Genomic DNA, 27238 nt, shown 5'->3' on the forward strand with positions numbered 1-27238 from the left:
CGTCAATAGAACAAAAAACATATACAAATAAATTAGCGGCTCACTGTTATACTCCGTTAAAGAGCATTATAAGAATTATTTTAGGTTTATAAAACAACTTTGAAGTGGTCCAATTCAAAAATGACATCATTATTTTGATTAGAAAGAATCTGCGGAAACGTATGTTGTCGAATGTTTGATTATTGATTATTATTTGTTGTATATGAATCATTCAAATTCTAAAATATATATTTTTTTAATTTATAGAATGGATTGGCTACTGACTGGTGCTGGGATATTAGTTTTACTATTTTCTCTGTTATGGCCTTGGTTTTGGTCATTGACATGCCTGTCATTGTTAACAATATCTTCTCTGGCATTTGGCTTGGGATGTGCAGTTTGGGCGCATATTTACCTGTCATCCCAACATTATACCCCGGCGTGTCTCCTAGAACATATTGATAAAGACCTTCAAGCGTTTCGTGAAAACATCAGTGTAAGTTCAAACCTGTAGATATCCTATGTTCCTAATACAGTAGAATCTCACTAATCCGGTACTTCAGAGATTTGTCAAGTTCACTAAACTGGCGATACCCGAGTCTTAAATTTGTGTTAACAAAGTCTATCGTTGTTATGAGATTTTAGTGTAATGAAGCAATCATCTTTAACTTCTTGATCGCCGATGCAAAATTTTTGATGTGCGCCAGCAGATTCTATTTTCGCAGTAACTTAATTTTTTTTTGCAAAATTATGTGTTTATAAATTTTACTGTCTTATCAGAAAATGTCTTTATATATTTATAAAAAAAAATATTGTATAATCCTCCGAAAGTAGTTTCCCTATAATATCTAGATATATTGGGAGAAATAATTGTTTAATAGTATCCTTAAGGATGTGCTGGCGAACAACAGTTTAATTAATTATTTTGATAAGCAATGGAAAAACCTTATGTTTTGCTACTACCCTTAGCTTGATCGATAAAAAATATTTTGTAGGAATTACAAGTTTTTTTAAAGCAAAATCAGGGCGATACTGAGAGTCTCTTCAACTCTGGAAAGTGCCGCAAGTATACTATATATTATTTTGAATTAATGAATTGTGAAATAACACAAATTCATCACATAAAATTTACTTGCGCACCCCGGAATTTGAACCCGCCACCTTCGAATTGCTAGTCGAGAGCCTTACCCCTTGACCATGGAGGCCGTAATGTATGCAGAAGTAGTGCAATGCACTATGTACAAATTTTCCATATTTCAGAATAATAAAACAGACAAAATAACAAAACATGGAATAAAAATCAGAAATGTAGTGAAAAATATTAAATTAAATTATACAATTAATTGTTTATAGAGGACATTTGACCGTCTCCTCTCTACTGTCAGGCTATCAGGGCCGATATTCATCCAGGCAGCCTTGGCAGTGATAATGGTATTCTTGGTTTGGTGTAGTCTGCGCCGTAAGTTTCTCTAGTGGTGGTGGAGAAGTGTTCTGAAAGATTGCACTCATCCCTCCAGGAACATTTCTGTGGCACTGCAGTATCTCGGTAGGCAGAGTAGTCGGCGATAAGCATTATTAAAAACTAATGTTTATTTGTTTAATTTTCAGGTGGACCATATCAAAGGACCTAAGTCTAACCAATCGAACCAACAATCACATTTGCCCGTTGTATTTGGACGAACAGTGGATGGATTGCTTCAGCAGCTGATAGATTTGATTTTACGAGACTTCCTTGTTTCCTGGCTGAAGGACTATGCCTTTAAACCAGATGTTACGATTGAACAGTTTAAAGAGGACCTCTGGGGGGCGGTGCAGGACCTCAATGACAGGATTGCCAGGATAGACGGAGATAAATTGCTGGCTTGTGATATGGTCACCAAGATAACAATGCATTTTGAAAAAATTCGGATAGCACAGAGTCGTGTGTAAGTATGACATGCTGTCTATAATATAATAATGTTTAGAATCTATTGTAGACTTTGTTTTTAATGTTTTAAGTAGAATTAAAATTTAAAAATAAAAAAATTATAAGGTTTACTATTGCCAAAAAGCTGGCAGACTGCCCCACTGGTAGCCGTTCTTTCTGGTCGCTCGCTTGTTCAAATGGGATAAATTTCTACAGAACCACTTTTCTACCTCTGACTAAGACCGACGGCCGGCAGGCTAACTCGGCCCGCGAGAAAGCTGAGTTATTAATCAAAATTTTTGCGGAAAACTCGACTCTTCAAGATAACGGAGAGCCTCCCCCTTCCATTCTGCACTGCAGTTTCCACATGAAGGAACCAAAGATCCGGAACAAGGAGGTTCTCCGGGTCTTGAACGAGTTGAAAATTGATAAAGCCAGCAGGCCAGACGGAAAAACCAGGCCTGGTCCTTAAGAGGTGTTCTGCAGAATTAACGCCGGTGCTCTCAAAATACTTTAAACTCTCACTCAAAAGTGAAAAGGTGCCAGATCTTTAAAAAAGGACTATCATCCACCCAAACTTTAAGAAAAGGGGGACTGCTCCGATCCTTCCAATTACCGCCCCATAGCCATCTCTTTCACGCTCTCAAAGGTATTGGAAAGGGTGGTTATTAACAAGTTGCTCACATACCTTGAGAATAACAACATCCTACTCGTTTTTGTGTAAAATGGCTCATATGTGGAACGAGTTACTGGCATCTGTTTTTCCTCCTTTATATAATCCGGACTTCTTCAAGACCCGCATTAATAAATCCCTTCCTACAGCCCCTACTTTAACCTGCCTCACAAGGCTGTACAACCGGGTGGCGACATAGCTCCCCTGCCTTTACACAATACAGACAGGGGCGCTCTTGCGAGGTGTCACATAAAAAATAAAACATAAATTATTGAATAACTAGCACAAAAAATTCAACACTTTTATTCACATAAGTCTAATTAAACTTTAATTTAAAGATTTTTCCAAAACAATTAGATACTTGAAAAGAATATAGAGTAAAGGTTTACTCTGCCATGGTAAGTAAAACACACAATAATTACCAAAATTAGCAAAAATTAGTTGAATATGGGAAGTTATTAACTATCCAATTTCGTATGCTTTAAATAAGACAATTTTATCTCTCTTTTATCGTATTAAAAAAAAAGATGGTGCTGTTTTTATGTTATCACAATTTTACCGCTGTTGGCTGTTAAAACACAGTATTTCTATTTCTGTAAATAAAAGCACAGTGACTATGTTCCAATTAATGCATAAATACTTACATTTACGAACCTGCTGTATTTTTATCTAACATCTTTTATTGTTTTGGAACATTCATTCAGTATTAACATGATAATTATATTTATTAGAATTAGCAATGTCTCCTGTTGCTTGGTTTTTTTATATTATCGATTGCAAGATGCAGCAGGACTGGCCTGAGTATTTTGGCTGGCCCAAAAGGTTCACTGTGTTAAAAAAATCCTGTTTTTACCTGATATAAAACTATCTTCCTGCTAAAAAACTTTCTTCTTACATTACAACTTCTGAGCAAGCACAAGGCCGGACTTCAGCTAGAGGCCCGAGAGGCCCGGGTCTAGGGTCACAACATCGGGAGGAAGCCCAACACCTTGAACATACCCCTCCCTCTAGAAGGGCCCCAATTCTGTATGTGCCTAGGGCCCCTGGGCCTCTAATTCTGGGCCTGAGGAAGCGGGGTCTTTTGAGACTTATCAGGGGTATTGAGCCTCTATTTTAGAGATTAAATGTTTTTTGAGTGTTTTTTAATTGAAAATACCTTAAAAACTATTGTAAACTAATGTTTTTTTAAAAGCATTGAGAAGTGGGTAAATAGTGCAAACAATCCAATTGACAAATGTTTTTTTTATTATATTAACTCCACACAGGAGGCCCTGAAGAAAATAATTTCCCCTCAGGGCCTATGTCATCTTTGGGGATACTGTGTGGAGGGTCTTTTTACAGGAAGCCTAGCATTGCATTGCACATAAGCAATTCAACGCATTACCTAGTAATCTAAAACTTCCGGCAATGAACAATAAAACATTGGCAAAAGCTATTTCCTCAGCAGTTTTATTTATAACTAACACCATCTTTCTTTGGAACTCCATAATAACATCTGCGTTTATTTATTTTAATGTATTTATGATGTCTTGTCAATCGTAATTGTGTCTTTCCCGAATGAGTTTTGTAAACTCACTGGGAATAATACATTATAACTTTGTTATTATTTTGTAATGTATTATCTTGTAATAAATAAATAAATAAATAGTTTATGATTTATCTATCACCAGGTAGAGAAGCTAAACAATTTTTTTTTGGTACAAATAGAAATTACAAAAAATTAAAGAGAAATAATAAAAATAAAAAATAATATAAGATACAGAAAGAGAATGAAAAATAAAATTATAACATTATAAGAAGATAATACTAATAAATTATAAGAAGATAATACTAATAAATTATAAGAAGATAATACTAATAAATCTAAAGGAAACATGAAACAGAACAAGACACAGAAAAATAAAATAAAATCAGTCACAACTGGGAATCGAACCCAGGATCCCTGTCTTACCAGTGGATATAACCTTCATGCTTATAATTTGATAGGTATAACCTTAAAAGTAATTAAAGAAAATTTGTTCCAATAAAAAATTAAAATTAAAAACAATACAATACAATAACTTAGTAAACACCACTTCTTTATACTTAGTTCCGACTGGGTTTCGCTACTGTAGCTTCATCAGGGCTATATAATACAGTATTACAGTCTTGTTGAAGCTACGGTTGTAGCGAAATTCGGTCGGCACTAAGTATAAAAAATAAAAGTGGTGTTTACTATGTTAATGTTTTATTTTAAATTATATTGTCACATCACAAAGTATTTGCTTGATATGAACAAATAAAATTATAGCATTTATAATAATATTGTATGACCATATGTACCTTCTCTTTACAATGGACAGTTGACAATCATAAAATGACTTCAATATAAATATTCTATTTACGTAGGACTTATTATTGCTTTCTTTCAGTGCTGAAACAAATATGTCCCCAGAGTTTGCCTTGTCTCCATACCTGATGTCTCCAACAGCAGAGATAAACTTTTTAAGACAAGTCAGTGAACTGTTTATCATGTTCCTACTTCCCCGTTGTTACTCCCTGGCGCCCGCCACACATCTGCTCAGAGAAGTGTTGACTTGTAAAAGTAAGCTAAACTCCAAATTTATTAATACCTTTTTCCATAAGCCGGCTCTTAGGCCCTTCTTCCACAGGAATACGCAAGAATCCGATACTGATGTTGTGTATTCAAGAAGTAAACAACTTGTCGTTCACAGTCTGTACATGTCGCTACTGAAATACGAGCCCCTCATCGCCACCACATCTCGAAAAGTCAAATCTAGCTTTCATAACCTCACTCACAACTGCTGTAGTTGGAACAACCTTGTCAAACTTTTATAAAGTTGCGTCACCGATGAGTTTATAAAAAGGTCGGTAATGTGTACTTGTGTATGAACCTCCACGCAGATGTATGACGGTAGTGGCCAAAGTACTTGAATCGTTGAGTATCGGAAACTTGCATTAGAAAAGTTAAGACACCCTACCAGTAATAATATCATTTGAGTTTAATGAACACATATAAAGTAAATGGTAGAAAAATTCTGGGATGCTCCTGAAGACATGGCACGATCAAGTGAATCAAATTCTTAGGTCAAGTCATGTTAAGAGTCCAAATTTAAATTTGAATGAAACTAGGAGTGTGTATCGATACAAAGTTGTATGATGGTCTATCCTCGCTGCCTACCCCTGCGGAGAAATGGCTTGCTTAGTTAGTTATGAAAAATAATACATAATGCGATATATATCTCTAAATCGACATATTCAATACATATAAGTTTGCCTGTGTTCAAGAGATACCTGAATGACATTTTTATGTAGCATATTTAAAGAGTGATTGTGTATATTTGTTGTTTTCTTGTAGATATGTTGTGTATTTAAAAAAAAATTGTTATTTTTGTGTTTATGTTTTAAAAATAAAAACCTTCTGTTGTCACTGTATTATGCAGTAAAATATGTATAATGTAAAAGCCCATCAGGGCGTTTAAATTAATAAATAAATAAATCAGGGGTGCGGAACCTTTTCGCCGTCAGGGGCCATTTGGATGTTCGTAGTATCACCCGTAGGCTGCACTTAGATTTTAGTGGGGGGGGAGGGGTGTCGGAATCCTCGATATATTATTACAATCTCTTTTTACCAAATACTAATGAATGAACCACCTGCAGATGAATCAACACCTGTGATTTTATCTGTATGCGAGTGCCCAGTTTAATTAGCACTACACTCATAATTTCTTACTACACATTTAATTTCTCATTAGTAAAATAATAAGAACTCAAAATAAAATTGAAAAACGATGGTAAATTGCCAATTTATTTGTGTTTAAAATGCTTTTTTGTAACATAGGTGCATACATAAGATGTACATGTCAACTTATACTGGGTTTTATAATAATTGTTCTTGTAATATTCTCATGTTCTGAAAGTTTTTTTTTTATAAGTACTCTTTTTTTGTGGTCAGCAGGCCGCATCAAAAAGCCCGCGGGCCACAGGTTTCCCCACCCCTGCTCCAAATTGTAAATATTAATTGTTTTCCTTCAGTTCTCCAACCAGCGGTCAACATGATAACGGAGCCAGACTATTTGAATCAGAAGATCCTCAACTACTTGGAGGCGCAGAGAGCTGCAGCTGCCGTGCAGAACAGAACCCATGAATACGCAAGAAGCTTTGAAGACTTCCTGAAACTCATTCACAACTGCAATGAAATTGACACTTTGAAGAGAATACGGTTAGTTGCCCATAATTTTATTACTTTATTTTTGGCAACTTATACACATAAACTTCCGACCACGCTCCTCGACCCCCAAACTAAAGTATCCGCTGAACGGCTCCTTCGCGGTAGTGTATGTGTAAAGGCATTCTGAAGTAAAGTGTGTTGTATTGCATAGTACATCATACGTCTCAAAAGTTCTCCTTCAGTTTGGGCCATCTATTTACAGAGTTAGATAAATAAAAATGTAAATGTTTGTATGTTCAAAATCTTAAATCTCTGAAAGTTCTTCATAGATTGCTTTGAAATTTCGACACAACGTTGTATACCTAAAAGCAACATGCGCTATTGTTTCTCTGTCTGCACAAACAGATTAAGCCACAGCAACGCGTGGTGGGATACAGCTAGTAGATAATTACTTTTACTACGCTGAAGTCTATGTGTAATAGCCGCTATTAACTTTGTTAAGTTGTTAATGAATCTTTTAAAACCCAAGAAAAATGATCACCACTTTGAATTAATCACACTCGCCAATTCAAATTAATTTAAATGACTGTGCCAGTTATTTTCTTTCAAATTTTCTTCCTTCTCCCTTAAAATTTAACCAAAAAAAACATGTTTTATACGCAAATTCGTAATAAAAGTTTTGTATGATTTGACTGCTGCATTAATTTGTTAACTTAAATTTTCATTAATTTGTACTAAACCCTTTTATTTATTTATTTATTAATTTTTGGGAAATCAACAGTTTACATTTATTTCAGTTTGTACATAAGTATTATATAGCCAAAATAAAACCAATTATGGATTTCCTCCTTGTGATTTTACCTCTACTGAAACTGAATATGAATTCAAAAATTTATACAAAACAAAATATTATATAAAACGAAAAATATACAAAACCATACATTTATAGCCACGGAGAGAGGTTTAAAATCAAATCATAATAGAAATATAAACAATAGAGATCTAAAATTATTCACAAACCATCAGAGAAATATTCTTTTATGGACCTCTTGTATTTGGTAAGTTCGCAACTGAAAATATCCACCTTGGATAATACGCTATTGTAATTATTGCATAGTCTGTTCAGGCAAAAATTCTGCTTAGAGTTCATTTTGCATTGATCCACCCTGAACAGGACAGAAGAGCGTGTTGAGCGTGCAGGTACATTGAATTGAATCTTATTTAGCAACTCTGGGCATTGAATATTATTGTTAATTATTTTATGCAGAAATAGTGCATCCTTATGATGCCTCCGTACATTCAGTGAATCAATTTTAAAGTATGAAGCTGCTTCTGCATAAATATTAAATCTTGCAAATGACTTGTAACAAAGATATTTTAGGAATTTGTTTTGAATTGGTTCGATTTTGTTTATGTGAATTTTGTAAAATGGAGACCAAATAACTGATGCAAACTCCAGATGTTTTATTATTACATTACATAATCTTTTATCTCTGTTCATTCTCCCCCAAATATGTCACTCTCTTTTGCATTTATATGAAGCTTTCTCACAATAAATTAATTATGTATACATTTTGTAGCTACACAATAGTGACTGAGATCATGCAGGCCACCACCCTCCAGAACATGAACCGAGCCAGGGGAGTGGAGGCAGACACTGGGGCCGAGGGAACCTCCGGAGGCGCAGGAGGCCGAGGCGGGACTGCGGGAGGCGGCCGGAGGCAGGTGGCTGCAGCCCGCAAGCTCCGCAGATACATATCGCAGCTGTCCTACGCTAAGGGACAGTGTGAATCGGCCCTTACTGCTTTAGGGTGGGAAGGACCGTTCCCTTCACATGATTCAGATAATGCTAAGGTGAGACATGATTTCTGATTTTCATTATTTTGAGATCAATCAACTAACCCCAATCTTGCGATTCAAGGCTGATATTTAAAAAAATAAACCATTATCTAGTTTTAGAAGATTTATCACAGTAATGTGTGGTTTTGAACTATACATATTCAGCCTTACTAAAAATCGTGGTTTAAATATTACGCGGCGCACAAGGTCAGAACAGTGAAAAACTTGTCTTATTATTTGAACATTAAAACGGTCTTAAACCAGACTCAAGGTCAGGTTTACCACAAAAACGTAAGAATCTAATTAGTAAAACGGATTATGTATACGTTTTCTCATCACTATAATAATAATATTAATTTATTCTATAATGTATACTCTTCCCAGTGAGAAGTTGTATGTGTCTCTAGTATCTACTATGTTTTTCGTTTTTATACAAGACACATGAGAAGGAAGAGGACAATCTTCAATGACATACGTACGAGCTCTCGCTGGGACTAGTACATGCAGGGGGAGTGCAATGCAATACTTTTCATATTTCAGTGTAATAAAATTGAAAAAATAATCAATATAACCGATAAGCAGAAAAGGAGTGAAAAAATATTAAATATAAATTATGCAAATAATCGTTTATGGAGGACATTTGACCCACTCCCATCTATTTTATTTGATTTTTGGTGTGTTTAGTTTTGTTGTGCTTCCCCCTTATTCTTAGGTTAATTTTTTGTTTTATTACACATAATTTTTTAATGATTTTTTTTTTTTTCTGTAAACGGTTTTTTATTTGAAGAATTTATTTATTACACGCCCTAGTTGGCTTTTCGTATTTGACTTTTATGATTTGTCGAGAACACTGCACGCATTCACCATTAATTTTGGCGGCATGGAAATCATTTGCCTCTTAGAGTCATTCTTATGTGAAAAAGCACGTAACATATTATTATTATTATTATGTAATGAGCAGGCAGTATTCTGCTGATGCGCTCATATCTGATTTCACAACAAGTTTGACAGTAATTGAGTTGTTTTAAGTTTGAACTAAGTCCTTTCTTCTCTCCAAATGTGAACCCAATAGAGCTTTGAATTGATTTATATTTGTTGCATCGATGACATGTTGTGGGAGTTTGTTCCAAGCATCCACTACTCTATTTGCAAGGAAGTGTTTTCTAGGATTAGATGCAAAAGGCGTTTTGTTAATTTTTTGATTAGTCTCTTAAGCCCATATTAACAAATTCCTTCTCTACCTCCAATACAGAGGGGGCTCTTGTTAGGTGTTACATTCAGAGTAATGCTGATCTGTATTATATATTTTCCCAGGTATTATCGCTGTGCACAGTGCTGGAGAGTGTGCTGGGGCGACGCCACTTGTCCCTGTTCCTGGAGACTCTGTGCTCCCAGGGTCTGGTGGGCTACTGGACAGCAGTAGAGGAGCTAAGAGGCAGCCACAGAAGCAACTGGCACCAGCTCGGAGCCGAGATCTTCTACACTTATATTCGGTCGCCCAGTGCCGAAATCAAAGTTGATAAGGTTCATATCTTTAGTTATATTTTAATTTATAAGGGAGTATAAAAAGGTTGGATAAAAAATAAAAAAAATTACATTACATGATAGAGATTTTAATTGAGCAATCCACAAAACAGAACTTTGATTCTATCTTGTTTCCAAGATTATTTGATTATATTTATTAATTATTTACCATTCAAAATCATTGATACAGTGATTTTTCGGTCGATCGTTCCCAATATTATCGTTTTCCCGCATTTGTCATTTATTTCTTCCTGTCCTGAATTAATTTCATACAAAACTCGCATAAATAGATTGCATCAATCGTTCCTCTACGTATCGTTTTACCACATTCATCATTTAAATATTATTATTATTATTAGTTGACGTTATGTCCTTGCGGCATCGTTTTTTTCAATAGTTCCCTTCACAAACGATAGATAGAGGTTTCACTGTACATGCGATATGATGACTATACAAAAATTTGTAATCATGAAGTCCTACATTGTTTATCCAATTTGTTCACTTTTTATGTTGTAAATTTGAAAATTTCGGAAAATTTTGGTTCAAAATATTATCAAGTAGGTACCTGTATTTACTGTTGCATATTCAAATATTGGCGCCACAGTCGTTTGATTCACTCTCATGTCACCAGAGGTGCGCTCTGTCGGCCAAAGAAAGAACTCCAGCTACCGCGAGTATCGGCCGGTAAAGAAGGGATTGACTAGACCTACTGGACACCTGGGAACAGGTGGTTCTGTTCCAACGGCCAATAAGCAACGGCTGGAAAATTGAACTGCGTAACATTAACCTTGCCGATTATTGAATGTTAATTATTGTCCTAAACCGTGAACACAATATAATATTTCTTTATAACCATTTGCTTAGCGTTTTATTATTGCTAACAATACATTTTATGCCTATACATACTTGTAAAAACAAAATTTTAAGAATTTCTTCACATATTGTCACATAATTTTTTCATTTCATGTGAAGGTTATGGTTATATTAATTTATTGTACAAAGTTCATTTGTTGTTTTTACTGTTCAATTTTCTTCTTTTTTCTCTTTACAGGAAACTCGCAAAAGAATGGAAGCCTTCCTTCTAGGAGACAAGGGGCCGGAAGTGTTCTATGAAGTCCAGCAAATGGTCATCAATACCCTGCAGGATAAATATTATCAGTCTTTTCTTCTGAGCGAGCAATACAGGGGATTAATCAAAGCATTGGCTGATGATGAAAACAAAGGTACTTTCAATAATTATTATTAACCGCTGTCTAAACTAAATGATTTTTATTATTTCAAATTAGTGTTATAAAAAAATTGTAATTAATGTTGTGTGAAAATTGAGGTAGATATCTAGGTACTTTCTTGTAATGCTGGCTCTACACACTCACTGAGAGCATCTTGCAGAGGATCTCGGGCGATAGACATGAGGTGAGAGCTCGCCATGTACATACTCGCTGAATCAATTCATGTATGGATATTCGCCGATATGGACTACTGCTGCTCTTTGTGCCATTAGCTACTATAATTACTAGTAATGTTATTAGCTACTATTTTAAGTTTGTTGGGTCCCATTATACCGATTCTCTAACTCAATTCGTTAGAGCACATATCGACAGTTGGCAGGCAACTAAAGAAGCTAGTGAGTACATGCGCATTCTCGCCTACCTCATGAGTCCAAGCGAGGCCGAGCGCGAGCGAAAAGAGACAATAGCACCACACTCCCTCTCAGCCTGTCTCAAGGTGCCTTGGCGAGTGTGTACAGTCAGCATAAGATTTTTTTCATATTTTTTTCAATGTTTAAATGGTACTAAACAAAATCAAAGATGTTGGTTTTGACAGATCTATTAATTGGCAGAAAAACCCATTTTACGTGGAAAATTTGTAGGAGTAAGAAAACTATGTGGTTATATTGTTACATGTGTATGGTGAAAAAGTTGAGATAATTTGAGATTAGAATGATGCGTTGTAGAAATGCTTTAGTAAGCATAATTTGACGTCAACAATGAGGACAGGAAAATAATAATATGTTGACTTATTATTTTATTAAAGGTAACTATTGATTACTCCCTTCGGCACCGGTAAATAGTCGGGAAACATGCCAAACGCCCGCCCAACGTTTGTATACGCTTCAAATTTGTCACATGAGACCAGGTCATTTCTATGTTCTCGAGTTCAACAGCTCCTTGGTGGAATGATTTGCCAGCCTCTGTGTTTCCTCCCTCCTTCAACATTTGTTTCTTCAAGACCCATGTTCACTTCTTTCTCTCCTCAAAAAGCATTCCCAAAGATGACATTGGCCCTGATAAAAATAATTTTCCCTAAGGCCTATTGTGTTAGTGTAATAATAAAAGAGGTGTGATCTTTACATGCGTAGCAATAATTGTGTGTTATGTAAATAATGACTTCATAAATCTATTGTCTTTGTAACACTTTGAGATTTTTATTTAGCGACCTCTAATGGTTAACATTTTGATTCTCTTATTGATAGTAAAGAAATTGTTTTGTCACTTACAGATCAGCAAGTTGTTGAAAGTTCGCCTATGGAAGAAAGACAGTTATCAGGGGATTCAGTGTCCTCCAACGATAGTGCTGTGGGAGCCTTGAATGTTGGGGAGCACTCCAGCTACGCTCGCAAGAAGCTGGAGCAACTTCAGGAGAGATTTGATAATAAAACACAGGTACTTAAAACCTGCACATAAGGCTACATGAGAATTTCACACTTAATTAGTTTAAAACATATAATTTTATTTTGCCTTGCTGGGGCACGAGTCCGGGCACGAGTCCTGGTTTACAGTCCTAGATGTGACCGTATCTTTTTCTGATTTTTCTGTTTCAAATTTTCGTTTTGGAATTGCCAATATTGTCTTCAATAATTAAATATTATAATTTGAGGTTTTACTCATTAAGTAAAAGTAAAATATTCATCCTAGACTTCCAGAAAAAGTCAATAGATGTCGCACAATAAAATTAAAATAAGATGTATTTATCTAAAGACACTGTCTAGATTGCATTTAGTTCAGGTTGAATCTTGTGATCATAAATAAATACATAAAGATAGCTGCCAGTAAAAGTGTGCAGTGAGAAAAATCAAGACAATGTTAATAGTTCTTATTCGAAGTATGATACAGTTAAATATGACCGAAGGAGATAGGGTCCAATTAGCTCAGTTGGTAGAGCAGTGCCCTGGCAAGGCAAGGGTCCTGGGTTCGAGTCCTAGATGTGAATGTATCTTTTTCTGTTCCAAATTTTCGTTTAGGAATCGCTAGGTTTGGGCATGTAGAGCGAATGAGCGAAGAAAGGAGTATAACGAGAATATATTATGCGAATTGGAATGGTAGCCTGAGACGCCTGAGGAAGACATGGCACCATCAAGTGAATCAGATACTCGAGTCGGGCCATGTCAAGAGTCAGAATAATAGAAGAGTATGTATGAAACGATGTATGAATGTACATGAGGCAAGAAGTGTGTGCCAAGACTGAGTTGTTTGGTGGTCCGTCCTCTCTCCCTACCCCTGCGGAGAAACGGCGTGTTGGTTAGTTAGTTAAAAACTTTCAAGGGGACTTTTATTGTACTTTATTTAATTCTTAGGAAATCAAACACTCATGTTGGATGTACTTTTATCTCCAGTTTCACTTTCAAGATGTATTGTCAGGGTTAATGGTTATCTAATGAAACCAGTAAACGAGCAATATAGCAATGCAGGTACAGTAATGCAGGTGCAATGTTTTAATAAATATTTTAAAAAATTTTGAAGGACCATAAATTTGCATGCAATTATTACAGGATATGCATGGATAGGAAAGTTCCAACTAAAGACTTACTGATCGTCTCTCGACAGGCTGTGGGTAGGCGATCTCTCTACGTTGCACCTGTATTCACAGGGAAGGGAATGTTACTACATAGTGGGAAGATGTTTGGTCTTGAAATGAGAATATGCTTGGTTTCTACCGGAATGTCATTTATCCAGTTCCTACCTTACTGGAAGCAAGAAAATTGTGCTAGTTTCAAGTGCGGTTGTTTTGAAAACTGAAGAAGGATTAACACTACCTTGGTGAAAGCAAGTTGTTGGTGTTTTTTGTTTACATAATCTCATTTTTAAGTAAAAGTAAGGAATTTGACTATCTTGGAGGTACATAATATCGTTTTAAGTACTCATTCGTTTTGTTGTCTTGTGTGCTCCTTTGCAGAGATACAGTAGTAATTGATTGGTCATATTTTGTTTCTTCCTACACATACTATCACACAATTCCAGGGAACACCATTTTATTTTGTTTTGTCTTATGTTTCTACATTCCATTTACCTGTGCATCTGAAGCTGTTATTCGTAAGCAGTTTTCTGTTTTTATCAGTTTTCTCAATATCTAACAAGTTTCAGTATTTAGAAGTACAATAATAATAATAATATTTGTGATTTGTATCGTGCCGTTTCTGTGCAAAATCACCTCAAGGTGGCTGTACAAATATATAATACATTTCTACAATGATCTATGTCATTACTAACTATAGACTAGTCAGACTATTATCAATTTGTGGCTAACAGATTGCACCCACCGGTTCGTCGATCACTAATACAATGAATTTGATTGATGATGATTCAACGTGATGCTAGAATGTACATATGTTATTATTCTTATTTATTTACATTTTATATAAGCAAATATTATTCAGTATGTACTTAGTAGATTAACACTGTTTATTGTTTATTAAAGATATTTACGAGGGAACGTTTTTAAGTTCGCGGAATGGGGGGTAAGGAGTGGAAATAAAAATCTAAATTTATTTTTCCTTTTCAATATATTCACCAGCTACCATAATACATTTTCGGATCTTTCAATTAACTTGACGCGGTGGACTCTGTCCCTGCAGCAGCTGGTTCAGTTTCTTCACCACCTAGGAATCTTGCTGCAGAGTCTCCATTTTCTATCTTCGTCGGACGTCACAGCGGTGCTGCCAAGGTCTGTTATCTATGAGAGGATATTGTGTCAGCGCTTTATTAGCAGCAGACACATACCTGAACGGATGACGAACCTCGTGCTGGCACTGTTGGTGGACGCAGTAGTATCTATCTTCTATCTTCGTCGAACATCACAGCGGTGCTGCCAAGGTCGGTTATATATGTGAGGATATTGTGTTAGCGCTTTATTAGCAACAGACACATACCTGGATGGATGACGAACCTCGTGTTGACACTGTTGGTGGACTCTCTCGCTGCAGCAGCTGGTCCAGTTTCTTCACCTAGGATTCTTACTGCAGAGTCTCCATCTTCTATCTTCATGTCACCTGTTCCTGTTCTTCATTTTACTTTACTTAACCTCACTTTATTTTGGTAATATTTATAGTTTTTGTAATACCTGCATCAACTGTAAAGCGCCCCTGAGGTGATAACTCACAAAAGCGGCGCTATAAAAATTGTCCAATATCATTATTATTATTATTATACCCTCAAAAAAAATATATTTGTCTTTGTCTAAAAAATACACCGAAACTGCATCCTTCACTTTTTCATCACTTGAAAACTTTTCCACACTTATTTCTTTTTTCAAGTTTGGAAAAAGGTAATAATCACTGGGAGCCAGGTCAGGACTGTAGGGTGGATGTGGCAATGTTTCATCACCAGTAACAATTTGAGCCAACACTCCATCTTTGTATTCCCTACAGAGGTCCAAAAAAGCACGAGAACACTCCACGCGCTGTTGTTTTTCAGGCGGCTGAGCATTCTCGGCACCCATCTTGCGCTGACTTTAGTCATGCGAAGATGTTCGTGAAGAATTTTGAAAATGGTTGTATCTGACACTCCAACCATTTCTGCGAGCTGTTTCTTCTTTAGTCGGGCATCTTCTATTATTAATATTTCAACTTTTTTAATAATTTCCGGGGTGGTCACCTCGAAAGGCCTTCCTGACTGGGTCGTCTTCAAGCGACTCCCTGCCTTGTTTAAAGAGGGTATGCCACTTGTAAACCATAGTTTTACTGGGACAAGAGTCCCCGTAAACGGATGACATCTCTTCCAGTATGATCTGAACTGATTTTCCTTGCTTGGTAAGGAATTTTATAACAGTGCGGAACTCGATTTTCTCCATATCCACAATTCTCCCCTTGATTGACTTGTTTGCTCGACGATAGCTCAAAGACTAATGACCTAATTACGATAAAACCCGGTATTTATACTAATAATGAGTTGCTCAATTAGTACCTAATTCACCTAATACCTAATACCCCCACTAATCACCTACCTATCCATTCCGAGAACTTAGATAGGGTTCGCACCCACAGGATATAATTGGACTTTACGGTATTTATTTTAATAATGTATTTATCTATTTAATGAGCGTGTTCAGAACGAAAGAGCAAATTTTATGCTGGGCAGTATTACAGCGCAAGGTTTTGATCAGAATTCATCTTCCTAAATGTGATTCGTCCCTCGAAGACAGATTTCGAATAATGTAAATCCAATAAGAAAAGTGTGATTAGGATGTATTATAGGCAATACATACAAGAATGCTACTCTCAGGCAGGTATGTATATTTAATTTAAGGGTATGACAGCTTAAAAGGGTAAGTTTTTAGTTTAGACCTGAATTCTGTTGGACTTGTTATGGATCTTAGTTCCGGAGGGAGTTTATTCCAAGCCTTCGGCCCAGATGCTCCGAAAGCAAGATCACCAAACGTAGTATTTGACTTGCGCTTATAGGGTGGGGCCATTTCATTGATGGATTTAAACACCAAACAGCAGAATTTGTACTGGATTCTTTCAGGGTACTTGAGCCAGTGAAGGTTACGAAGGTGTTCTGAAATTTGCGAATATTTTGAAACTCCGGTTATGAGCCGTGCTGCTGCATTAAACACTGATTGAAGTTTGTCAATTTGATATTTTGGAAGGCTGGCATAAATGCCGTTGCATTAATAAAGTAGTTTGGCTGCCTCTGTAGGAAGGTTTCTTCAGGCAGACAGTCCTATTTATTTGACTTTTAAACGAAAAGTCTGAATCTAAATTGACACAGAGAAGTTTGACTGTTTTTTTTTTGTATTTTGATATTGGTGATCTTCTAACCAGCCACACTTTATCTGATTCTGCCCCCAGGCCCTGCAAGCTCTTCGCGCCTCGCTGAAGCCGGAATCCAAGGTGCTGGAACTGCTGCAGCGCGAGGTAGTGGCGCTGGCCGGGGAGCGACGGCGACTGGAGGCGCACCTGGCACGCGCTCACACCTGGGCGCAGCACCTTGGCAAGTGGAGGGCCACCGTCCAAAGTGCTGAGGTCATTATACCAACTGCTCATTCATTACAGATAGAAGTACATTTAAGTATTATTATTCAGACACTTTACCATCAAGTTACTTTAAATGATCTGTCGGATTCCATGGTTTATTTGGAAATATTACTTATGTATTAATTTTACTGTAGATTTGCTGTTTTTGAAGCAGACAAAAGACTCTTTCAGATTTTAATATTAAAAACAGACATATGCAATTAAAATATTTTATTCCCTCTAATGTAATTTTCAAGCAAACATATTAAGCCCCATGATCTCTTCAAGACCCATTTCATACCTTCCTCTCCTCAAAAAGACCCTCCACACGGAATCTCCAAAGATGAGGGAAATCATTTTCCTCAAGGCCTCCCGCGTGAAGTTAATTTTAAAAAAACTTTCCAGTCAAGAATGAGAAAGGAAGTATGTATTCAGGGCGGGCCCTAAGTGGGCGCAATCGGAGCAGTCCGCTCCGGGCGCCGGATTGTCAAGGCGCTGATAATACCGAATACCTAACAATCCTAACACGTCTCCCTTGAGAATATTTTTGAAGTAATCACCTACGTAGGCGTCTACTGGTACGTCTACACCCCTTGTCAAAATTTCACATGCGCCAGGCGGCTATTTATCTCAGGGCCGGCTCTGTATGTATTATAAAAAAGGGTAGTAGCTATATTCTTACATACCTGCATAACTATAGTCATATTTGTTGAAACTACTTTTTTTATCCCGTTGAAAAACCACTTGAGCAATAGCTACCCTAATTTTGGTGGCTAACTTCCCGCTTTCAGCTAATATGTTTAGTCGCTAGCTTGATTATGCTTCTATCGAATACCAAAAGATGTCACTAATGTTCGTCGTATTGAATATTGGAGATAATGTTGTGTACCGTAAAGTCTACACGTAGACGTCATTTTAATTTGTTTTCTAAAAATTAAATCTGTTTACCTGTTAAACCAGTATACAACATAGACAACATTTAGAAATAATAATATTCAACATTGCCCTGCACAAGTTAGAGCAATTTAGTTAACTAACATAAAGAAAACACGCATTTATAAATTTTAGGTTTTTTTCATCATTTTTTATGTAAAACCTAAAAATATGGGATAAATTGTTAAATATGGTGGATTCATAGGCTTTAACCTCTTGAGAACCGACGTATTCAATTGGCACAGTCAATAAATTCATTTCTCGGAGCTATTTCTGGGGAAACTACTTATGGTAAATTATATACTAATTTTATGAAATATATAAACTATATAGTGCAATTTACAAAAACATTTTTTTACAAACATACAACCACAGTAAGCGGTTTATTTGTTTCCGTATTAATGTTCGGAGACATTATTTTTTGAGTGGATAAAAATTTTTTAAACGCTTCAAAAAAGTTTCAGAAAAAATCATTTGAACTTTTAGATTATTGAAGAATCACAGCCACCACAATTTGTGTTGGTCGTCCAAAAAGATGAGCCTTCAGCAGAAGGAGAGGATGAAGACCCTGAGGCCATCTCTACTGGTTGGGTTCTATTGCGATCCTTGCAACATTTTCAGGTACAATTTCTTGGCTTAATCAACAATGCTCTTAATTGGTAATTATGTTTAATGATAGTTTTAAAAAGTCCTTAAAATATCCATGCCATTTCAGGAGCTGCATAGGAAGTTGCGTCCATTGTGTTCTGGTGTTAAAAATCTGGAACTGCCTTCAAACTCCTTTAAGTTCTTATTTGGTAAAACAGACAAAAACGCCCTTGAGAAAGCTAAAACTCAAATACAGAAATATCTCGATGTGAGTACAATTTTCAAATTATTCTATCCTTATAATTTCAGAAACGTTAGCACTTATTCTTACCTTTGTAACAATTTATTTATTTAAGTACTGTCACACATCAAAATATGTCAAACAGAGATATACCAAAAAAAATTATATGTAATTTAAAATTTAAATTAATAAATTTAAAAAAAATTTAAATAAAAGACATCCATGCATCATTATTATGTACATACCGAACCATTGCAAATTTAACACATTTCTAATGTATTTGTATTTTTTTTCATTATTTATCTTGCTTATGTGTTTTAATGTACCATTTTCCTTTTTAGTTTATTTTAGAAGACGAACACTTGAATCAGAGTGAAGCCATTTATGCTTTCTTAAGCCCCAGCTCGGAACATCTCAAACACAACACGCCGTCACCAAAGAAGTCTAGATTCTCATTTTCGACGCTTTTCAAAAGGTAAATATTTTAAATAGAAGTATGTACATAGTAGTGATTAATTTCCATAAATCATTTCATGACTTTAACCCGTTGTACTGAAATCACAAAAGTCAATTATTGTGATTGTAGTTACCATGTGTATCCAGCAACCGCAAGTGACATTTGGAATAAATTGTGGTTCATCTTTTTAAAATCAATAAATACTCATTAATTTCTTAAAAAAATGATTGATTATTCATTAAGATCACTAATTTATTTCTAGTGGCAGCAACGAAAGTGCTCCAAGATCCGAAAGAGGAGAGCTGCCAATCCGAGAGTCCGGAGAAGACGACGAAATCTCCCTGTACTTGGACGGAGAAAGCGGCGAGGCTGGCTCCAAAGCGGTGTCCAACGGCAGCCGGGGCCTCCTTGGGGCCCCATCCGGGGGTGACGACGGCAAGGACGGGATTGCTGAGCCCCTCTACACGCTCATGGGGGAAGTGTTCGATATGAGAGGCGTTTTCAAGTGGCTGAGAAAGACTCTGATTTCATTTGTGCAGATTACGTATGGACGAACGATAAACAGGTAATAAATCAATACTCATACAATGGGTTATGGGTTAGCCATATGATCAATAAGAACTTCTGTATGGTTATTAAAGTGTTCTTTTAGATTCAACTGTTCATTGCGTTTTGTAGACAAATACGAGATACCATTACATGGATTTTTTCGGAGCCCATGCTGCACTACTACATTAGCATCATAATAAAGTCCTGGTGGCCTGGTGGGGTCTTGATGAAGCCCAGTGAAGACAGAACTCCATCGATGAAAGGCAAATATTCAATGAATACTTTATTAGTTACCTTAATGTTTCGTTATTCCACCTTACGCTTTCTTCTTTTGGATGTTTTTGATTATCATTAAATCTGCAATTAATAAAGTGGTGGTTCTTCCAGATGAGACTAGGCACCAAGCTCGCCAGGAGTTCATTAACAACATCCCTGAAGTGCTGACCAGTCTGATGGGGGCGCAGTCGTCTCAAAGGGGGGCTCAGAAAATATTTGATACTCTGCAGAACCATATGCAGAACAAGCAGCTGTTTTATGTAAGTATCTTTCTAATACGATGATGATTCCAAACATGAAATAGGCCCTAAGGAAAATATTTATTTTTTGTTATTTTTAATGAGTTTTATTATTCACAATGTACATTTGTTCTTATAAATTTTATTAATTAGCGACCGGTTTCGACACATTCGTGTCATTAACTAGCTATTTTAAAACTAAATTTTTAAGTGCAGAAATATGGGGTTTTATTTAGTTTGATTCTTTTGTGGGAGGGGATTTGAGGGAGGGGGAGGGGGTTGAGAAGGAAACGGAGGGAGGAGTCAACATAACGGGGAACATTGTCAATAGAGGTGATTTGCAAGGTGCGATTATTTTATTAACTATATTAATGTTTGAATTAAATTTTTTGTTGATTTCTAATGTTTCTAATGCGCACAAATTAAAATATTTATTAATGTTAGAATGTTTAAACTTAGTTTTATCCCGGTTGAAGCTATGGCCTGTCTCTATCAAATGATTAGCGAACTCGGAGAAATTATTATTTTTTAAACATAGTTCGTGTTCCCTAATTCTTGTTTTGAAATTTCTAGTAGTCATACCTACATACTGTGAGTTACAATCATTACACTCTAAAAATAATAAAATATAATAAAAATATTTACCCTATGTGTATAGCTAATGTAAAAAAAAAAAATTTAATTTGTATTTATTTTATGTCCCCAATGACTGACTAATAATCCAATCTTTTTCCAGAAATATTTATTTATTTATTTATTAACGCCCTTTTTCCGGGCTTATATTGTGTATTGTGAGATCATATGATATATGTATTCATAATTTCACAGAAGTCCTTATAATTGCGTATCTTGCTCTGCTGTGTTGTTATTGCCAATATACTGTGCAATTATCAGACAATGCAAACACTTTTGCACTAACTGAGTCACCAATTTAATTTGATTTCCACGTCTATTCTTGTTTTCCAGGAATTATTCGAAGTCCTCTTGATCGAGGTATTTCCCGAATTGAAGCAGCATCAGTGATATGACCTCTATTATAAGTCCAAATGAATATAGTGTATCATTTTGACAATAGTTCGATGAATGCAATTTTATTTTTAAAATAAGTAATAGGTAAGAATATGAAATTAAATTTAAAATGACTAATGATATGAATATATCAAGGAATAATTGACGAGAAACAAGAAACAATATAACAAGTCTCCCCTCTAAAATGTTTTATACACAGGTGTATTTTTGTAATAATTTTCTATGGATTTCTTTTATACATGTACATACCTGTATGCATTTATTTGTATATTTTCACTCCTGGCAATCCGTAATTTAGTTTTTAAAGTGGCGTTGAACAACTGTGAAAACTGATATAAACTTTATAAGTGACTGCATGATGTGCGGGTGTGATTTACTGTCCCTAATTGAATCTGTTTCCATGAATTTTTTTAGTACTTTTAGTGCAATCAATAATCACGCCTTTCTTCTTCTTTGTGTAACTTTCCATGATCTCTAATCGCATACATATTATATTTTTAATATAATAATTGATATTACAAAAATCTTAACGATAACAAAAAAAAGTAGTTACGCAAAGCTGCCATGTGGCAGTTCGTCTGCATGTTCTACCATTTTTCTTAATTTAATAAACAATTCAAACATGAGAAATAATTTCTCAATTGAGTTGGGCAGTTGAAAAAAAAATACCCACTTTCGCGATTAGCCTTGAACTATCTGTATTTTTAAATCTATTGTAATATGTTGGCATATTTAATAAAAAAATAAAATGATACAATCAGTTTGTTGGTAAATTAAGTTAAATTTAATTTCTCAACAATGTCATGCGATGCATGACATGTGTCTATTATGTTGCCAACCTAATGAAAAAGATAATGGTATGCAATTAAATATTCACCCTTTAGATATTATAGAAACAATAACTAACAAAAAATTTTATCCAAGGACATGAGAATCAGTAAACAGGAACCTAAAGGTGAGGGGATGTTGCGAGGTGCGGGAGATGAAGTGGGTGTCGCCCTTTAAATGACTGCTTAATAAATTACTGACAGTTTTCAGACACCTCGCATTCTATCATCATTATTAAGACTTTGAAAATAAAATCTGCTTACGAATTACAAGTCTTTTTTATAATAGCGCACAAATTGCTAGGAGCAGTAATTTATGTAATTGCAATTTCCAAATCCCGCGAAAAAGTTCCTCATGTTTCCATGATCGAATAATTTGATATAGTATTTAGTTAGACACTTTTACAAATGCGTTGTAATTTATTTACTGCAGTAAAAACACACACACTTGGACTAAACATCCATCAAAGGTGGATTTAGGGTTCTCAAACAAAATCTCCTATTATAAAAATATTACAATTATCTCTTTTAATTTAATTTAACTTATGTGAATTATTTATTTCACGTAATTTAACTGCAATAATACATAGCAGTTAGATTATTATTTGCGCCAACTTGTAGTGGATACTTTCAGTATTGCCCTGGTTGTTTAAAACGGTATTAGTTGTGTTTAGTAATCATATCTGCTTCGGCAGGTACTTATCATCACTACCTCCAGTCACACAACATAGCCGGAAGTGGGATGCCATAGCACACAACCTCTTAAATATAATTAATTTATGTGAATTATTTCACAAATAAATTAATTTTACCTCGTAGATCATTATAAAAATGCGGCAGCAAATGACATATTTTCTAAAAATCTCATATGATAAAGTCTCAACTATCTCGTTAAGGGGTCGATTTTTGAATAGGAAAGTGTTTTAAATGGTAATGTTTGTCCTATAAAACCGTTTTTAATATAAAACATAGTTAATAAAGCACGGTCAGTGACTGAGTTGGAATCGCATTTTAGTCCCACCCAGGCGTGGTGTGTTCAATTCCTCGGCTGGCTAAGTCCTCCATCAAAACACAAGATATTTTCAAATATCAGGTTATTCGTAACCCGGGAATGTTTGTCTTTCTTTAAAAAAAGAAATTATAATAAAATTATATTATTTTTGTTCCCTGTCACATGGCGTTGGTTTGAATATAACTTGTTGTTCATAAAGACCAGTTTTTAAGCAAAACACAACATTCTTGACAAATTCTCATATGATTATACTTAGTTAGAACTTAACATATTATTATATTTATTAAAACACATGAGACTAAAATTGTACAAAATGTGTCACTCTACAATATTGAATATTTATTTCACTGCCATAAAGCGTTGACTAATAATCTAGTGACAAAATATATGTAGGAAAACTATAAAATAATTCTGAATTAACTGTTAATTAAGTGTTAACAGTAAGTATTTTACATAAAACTAAGATAGTTTTAACAGCACATTTCATTGCAAAAGGCCTAATCGTGTTAAAATTGTAATCATTTATACGTAATTTGCCTTTTTAGTAGCGCAAAGACAATAATCATTAAATCTATCACGCTTTACCAGTACCTATTCATATATTATATATCTTTGGGACCTTATGTGTGGTTAGAGGTGAATATATATTTTGGTAGAAAGCAGTCACTTTGTGGTTTGATATGTTAATGAAATCAAACAATAACTTTGTTCATAACCATGAAATTCGTTTAATTTTTTAAGACTGACCGGTTTTGTTTAACAGAAGCATCATCAGGTTACAAATTAAACTAATCAAAAAATTCATTGTAACTGCTTAAATATATTTAATACATATAAAGTGAGTATATAATATAAGCACAGTGTATTTTTGATTAGTTTAATTTGTACCCTGATGGTGCTTGTGTTAAGTGAAGCCGGGCGTTCTTAATAAAGTAAACAAAGAGTTATTGCTTTATTTCGCTATATTTATATTTTACTACTTTCGAATTGTATAGAATAATATGTACTTACATATTATATTTTAATTATTTAGCAAAAAGCCAAAGAGAAAGAGTTTCCAATAATAAAAGTTAATCGCAATTTAATGATTATCTAGTCATTATTAATCTTTTCAGCAAATTGAGTGAACAACAAACTATGCTTCTTGAGAATACCTCAAATGGAATTTTGTATTTCTTGTGATAAATCTAGGAATTGGATGGACTTTTAACATTACTCTTTGATTCGAAAAATTAAATTTAAAAATTGTAATTTTTAAATCTAGGAATTGGATGGACTTTTAAACATACTCTTTGATTCGAAAACTTAAATTTTAAAATTGTAATTTTTTCGTAATAACTACATATTCCTTTAAAATTAAACCTAGAAGGACAGGATCAGTAGTGGCCACATATTGTCTTCCAAAGGTTGTTTACATCAAAAAAAGAAAGCATTCTTTGTAATAAGCTTGTGACAAAAGAATATATAAATATCTAGGGGCGTGGCCATATAATCCCATTCAACTATCACAGATAGTCTGTGACGATTGTATGAGATTGTATGGCCGGCGATATTGTGAGATAGGCCACGCCCACATTTTTTATTCCTTGTGTGGAACAAGCTCTAAAGTTAAATATGAGTAGAATGGTTATTTTTCAGGAAACCTTTGATGAGGTTGTCTCCTTTTTTTATGAAAATGTGTTATATTTAAAGAGTTAATAATGAGAGGAAAATTAGTTTTTCCATATCTCTAAAATAACCGCTCTAAATATCAGTGACGTCACGAAACACAATTCAGTCCAGTTCAAAATTCGAATGTCAGTATTCGTATGGTGACATCGCACGCTTATCGGCCGGTCGGCTTTTTCACAGCTTATATCTTCGGTATTTTCCAAAAGTTCTCACCTCCTTATGCCCTAATTTATTTGATATACTTTTAAATTACATAAAATTTTGTTGAAGGAGACAACCTCATTACATTTTTGTATACTTTGCAAAAGATTGAACATTTTTGTCTTGGTGAGACATTAGGTAATTAGGTAGCAAAATATCATGATGTATGTACTTGTTTGTGAAGAATAAAAATAGATTTTTGTGCAAAGTTATATCAACATGTTACTTAGCTTTAGTATGTGTAACGGAATCAAATTACCGAGTGGTCAAACCGTTTTACCTGTTTATTTGTAAATAATATGTTTATTTTTTGGAATAACTTAATGAGTAAAACTTCAAATTGTAATATTTAATCATTGAAGACAATATTAGCGACTCTCAAACGAAAATTTGAAACAAAAAATCAGAAAAAGATTTGTATTCATAACAAATGTTTTTCTGATTTTTCTCATAATATTGTCTTCAATGATTGAATAAATATGTGTGTTTGCGTATCATCTAATGCTATATTTTCATTTGCGAGCCGAACAGAGCGAAACCCCGTTTATGGTTGCTTTGTTCCTTTCCCATAATTCATGGTTCAGCTCGCAAATGTATACGCAACATAGTATTTTGTCGCCCCGAAAGTAAGGACACTTATGGATTTTGGCAGTTTGGACTTTGGGGGTATGAATGTACATAGTTTTCTCTAAATGACGAGAAGAAATATACAAAGTTCATTAAATAACATAACGTTTTCTTTCGTATTACATACTACTTATCACATATAATAAGTAATATAGCAGAGGTAATGTGTACACATACATGAACCACAAACATACATGTGTATTATGTACAACAGCAACAAAAACCACTAAATATTATTCCAAACATTAAATGCATTTTTTCTCAACTCAATTTTTGCACTCCTCCTTTGCCTATGGGGCGGCGATTTAATGTTATCTCTGTTTAAACGAATCAATAATAGCATGAAATTATTCAAAAATATAGAAAATAATAATTGTTTTAATTTAAGTGTATTTTTATTGAATAGTTTCATGTTAATTTTCATTTATTATGTATTTAGCAAACGTAAAAATGGACATTAATTTGGAGAATAATTAACGGTGTATGACGTACATACCTAATCTTATTTTTACATTATTTTCTATGCAGTCACATTAATTGATCTCATAATATTATTTATACAACTGCATATTCTTCATTGGCATTTGCTTACTACAGAATTTCAATTTAAAGGTCTTTCATTGATTTACTTCTACATTCCTTTGTCTTGAATTTCCAGTATTACGCGGGGCTGTTAGATGTTATGATAGATTTATAACTTATTTTTTTGCTATTAATCTTTTCGATTCCATGAAATCTCAGGTTAATTTAGATGCCATACTAACAAATTAATAATTCAAGAAAAAAGAGTGTTATTCAATTTTGATTTTGGCTGGAATCCATTATAGAAGTCAACTTAGAAATTACTATGGAACAAATGTCAGTGAAGGTTATGCCAAGATGGCGGCTATTTAACTACACAATAATGTATGTTCATGTAAAATGTAAGAGAATTGAAAAATTTAATATCTAAACCTTTTTTATTACATAATAATATGTTTTCTAAATGAACAATAATGATGTTTACAGAGACAATGTGTTCTAAATTACAAACAATATTAATAACAAAATGTACACCTTGATTTCTTCTATTTTTATAATTCTCTTTTACCCTATCCCAAAACCTGACTTTAATTATTTTAAGTTTTATGTCTGTGAAGAACCAATCTGCTTACCATAACTCTCAGCAGATAACAGTAAGCCCTACGATTTATGGTACAGACCTTTCCATTAATTATAATTAACTTGTTACACTACCCGCCTATCAACCACTCACCGTAAGCATA

General features: G+C 34.6%; 1 protein-coding gene across 1 annotated transcript; it reads left to right on the plus strand.

The window, feature by feature from the left end:
- On the plus strand, positions 1–26978 carry snz (sorting nexin snazarus). The gene is made up of 17 exons (XM_089631717.1): positions 1–159; positions 247–475; positions 1588–1904; positions 4970–5142; positions 6594–6780; positions 8310–8583; positions 9883–10092; positions 11144–11315; positions 12592–12755; positions 17159–17332; positions 18743–18877; positions 18972–19112; positions 19427–19560; positions 19805–20107; positions 20221–20354; positions 20479–20627; positions 21573–26978. Exons 2-17 carry the CDS (start codon positions 248–250, stop codon positions 21627–21629), a joined length of 2952 nt encoding a protein of 983 aa, XP_089487843.1. The 5' UTR covers positions 1–159; position 247; the 3' UTR covers positions 21630–26978.
- Positions 26979–27238: the final 260 nt, after the last annotated feature.

Source organism: Hesperophylax consimilis, chromosome 5 (assembly GCF_061612785.1).
Source record: "Hesperophylax consimilis isolate HC1 chromosome 5, BYU_Hcon_1.0, whole genome shotgun sequence".
Classification (NCBI taxonomy): domain Eukaryota; kingdom Metazoa; phylum Arthropoda; class Insecta; order Trichoptera; family Limnephilidae; genus Hesperophylax; species Hesperophylax consimilis.

Coding starts and splice junctions, on each gene's coding strand:
- snz (XM_089631717.1), top strand. CDS start 248: ATGGATTGGCTACTGACTGGTGCTGGGATATTAGTTTTACTATTTTCT. Junction 5,143..6,593: donor AGAAGTGTTGACTTGTAAAA/GTAAGCTAAACT, acceptor GTTTTCCTTCAG/TTCTCCAACCAGCGGTCAAC. Junction 20,628..21,572: donor AGAACAAGCAGCTGTTTTAT/GTAAGTATCTTT, acceptor CTTGTTTTCCAG/GAATTATTCGAAGTCCTCTT.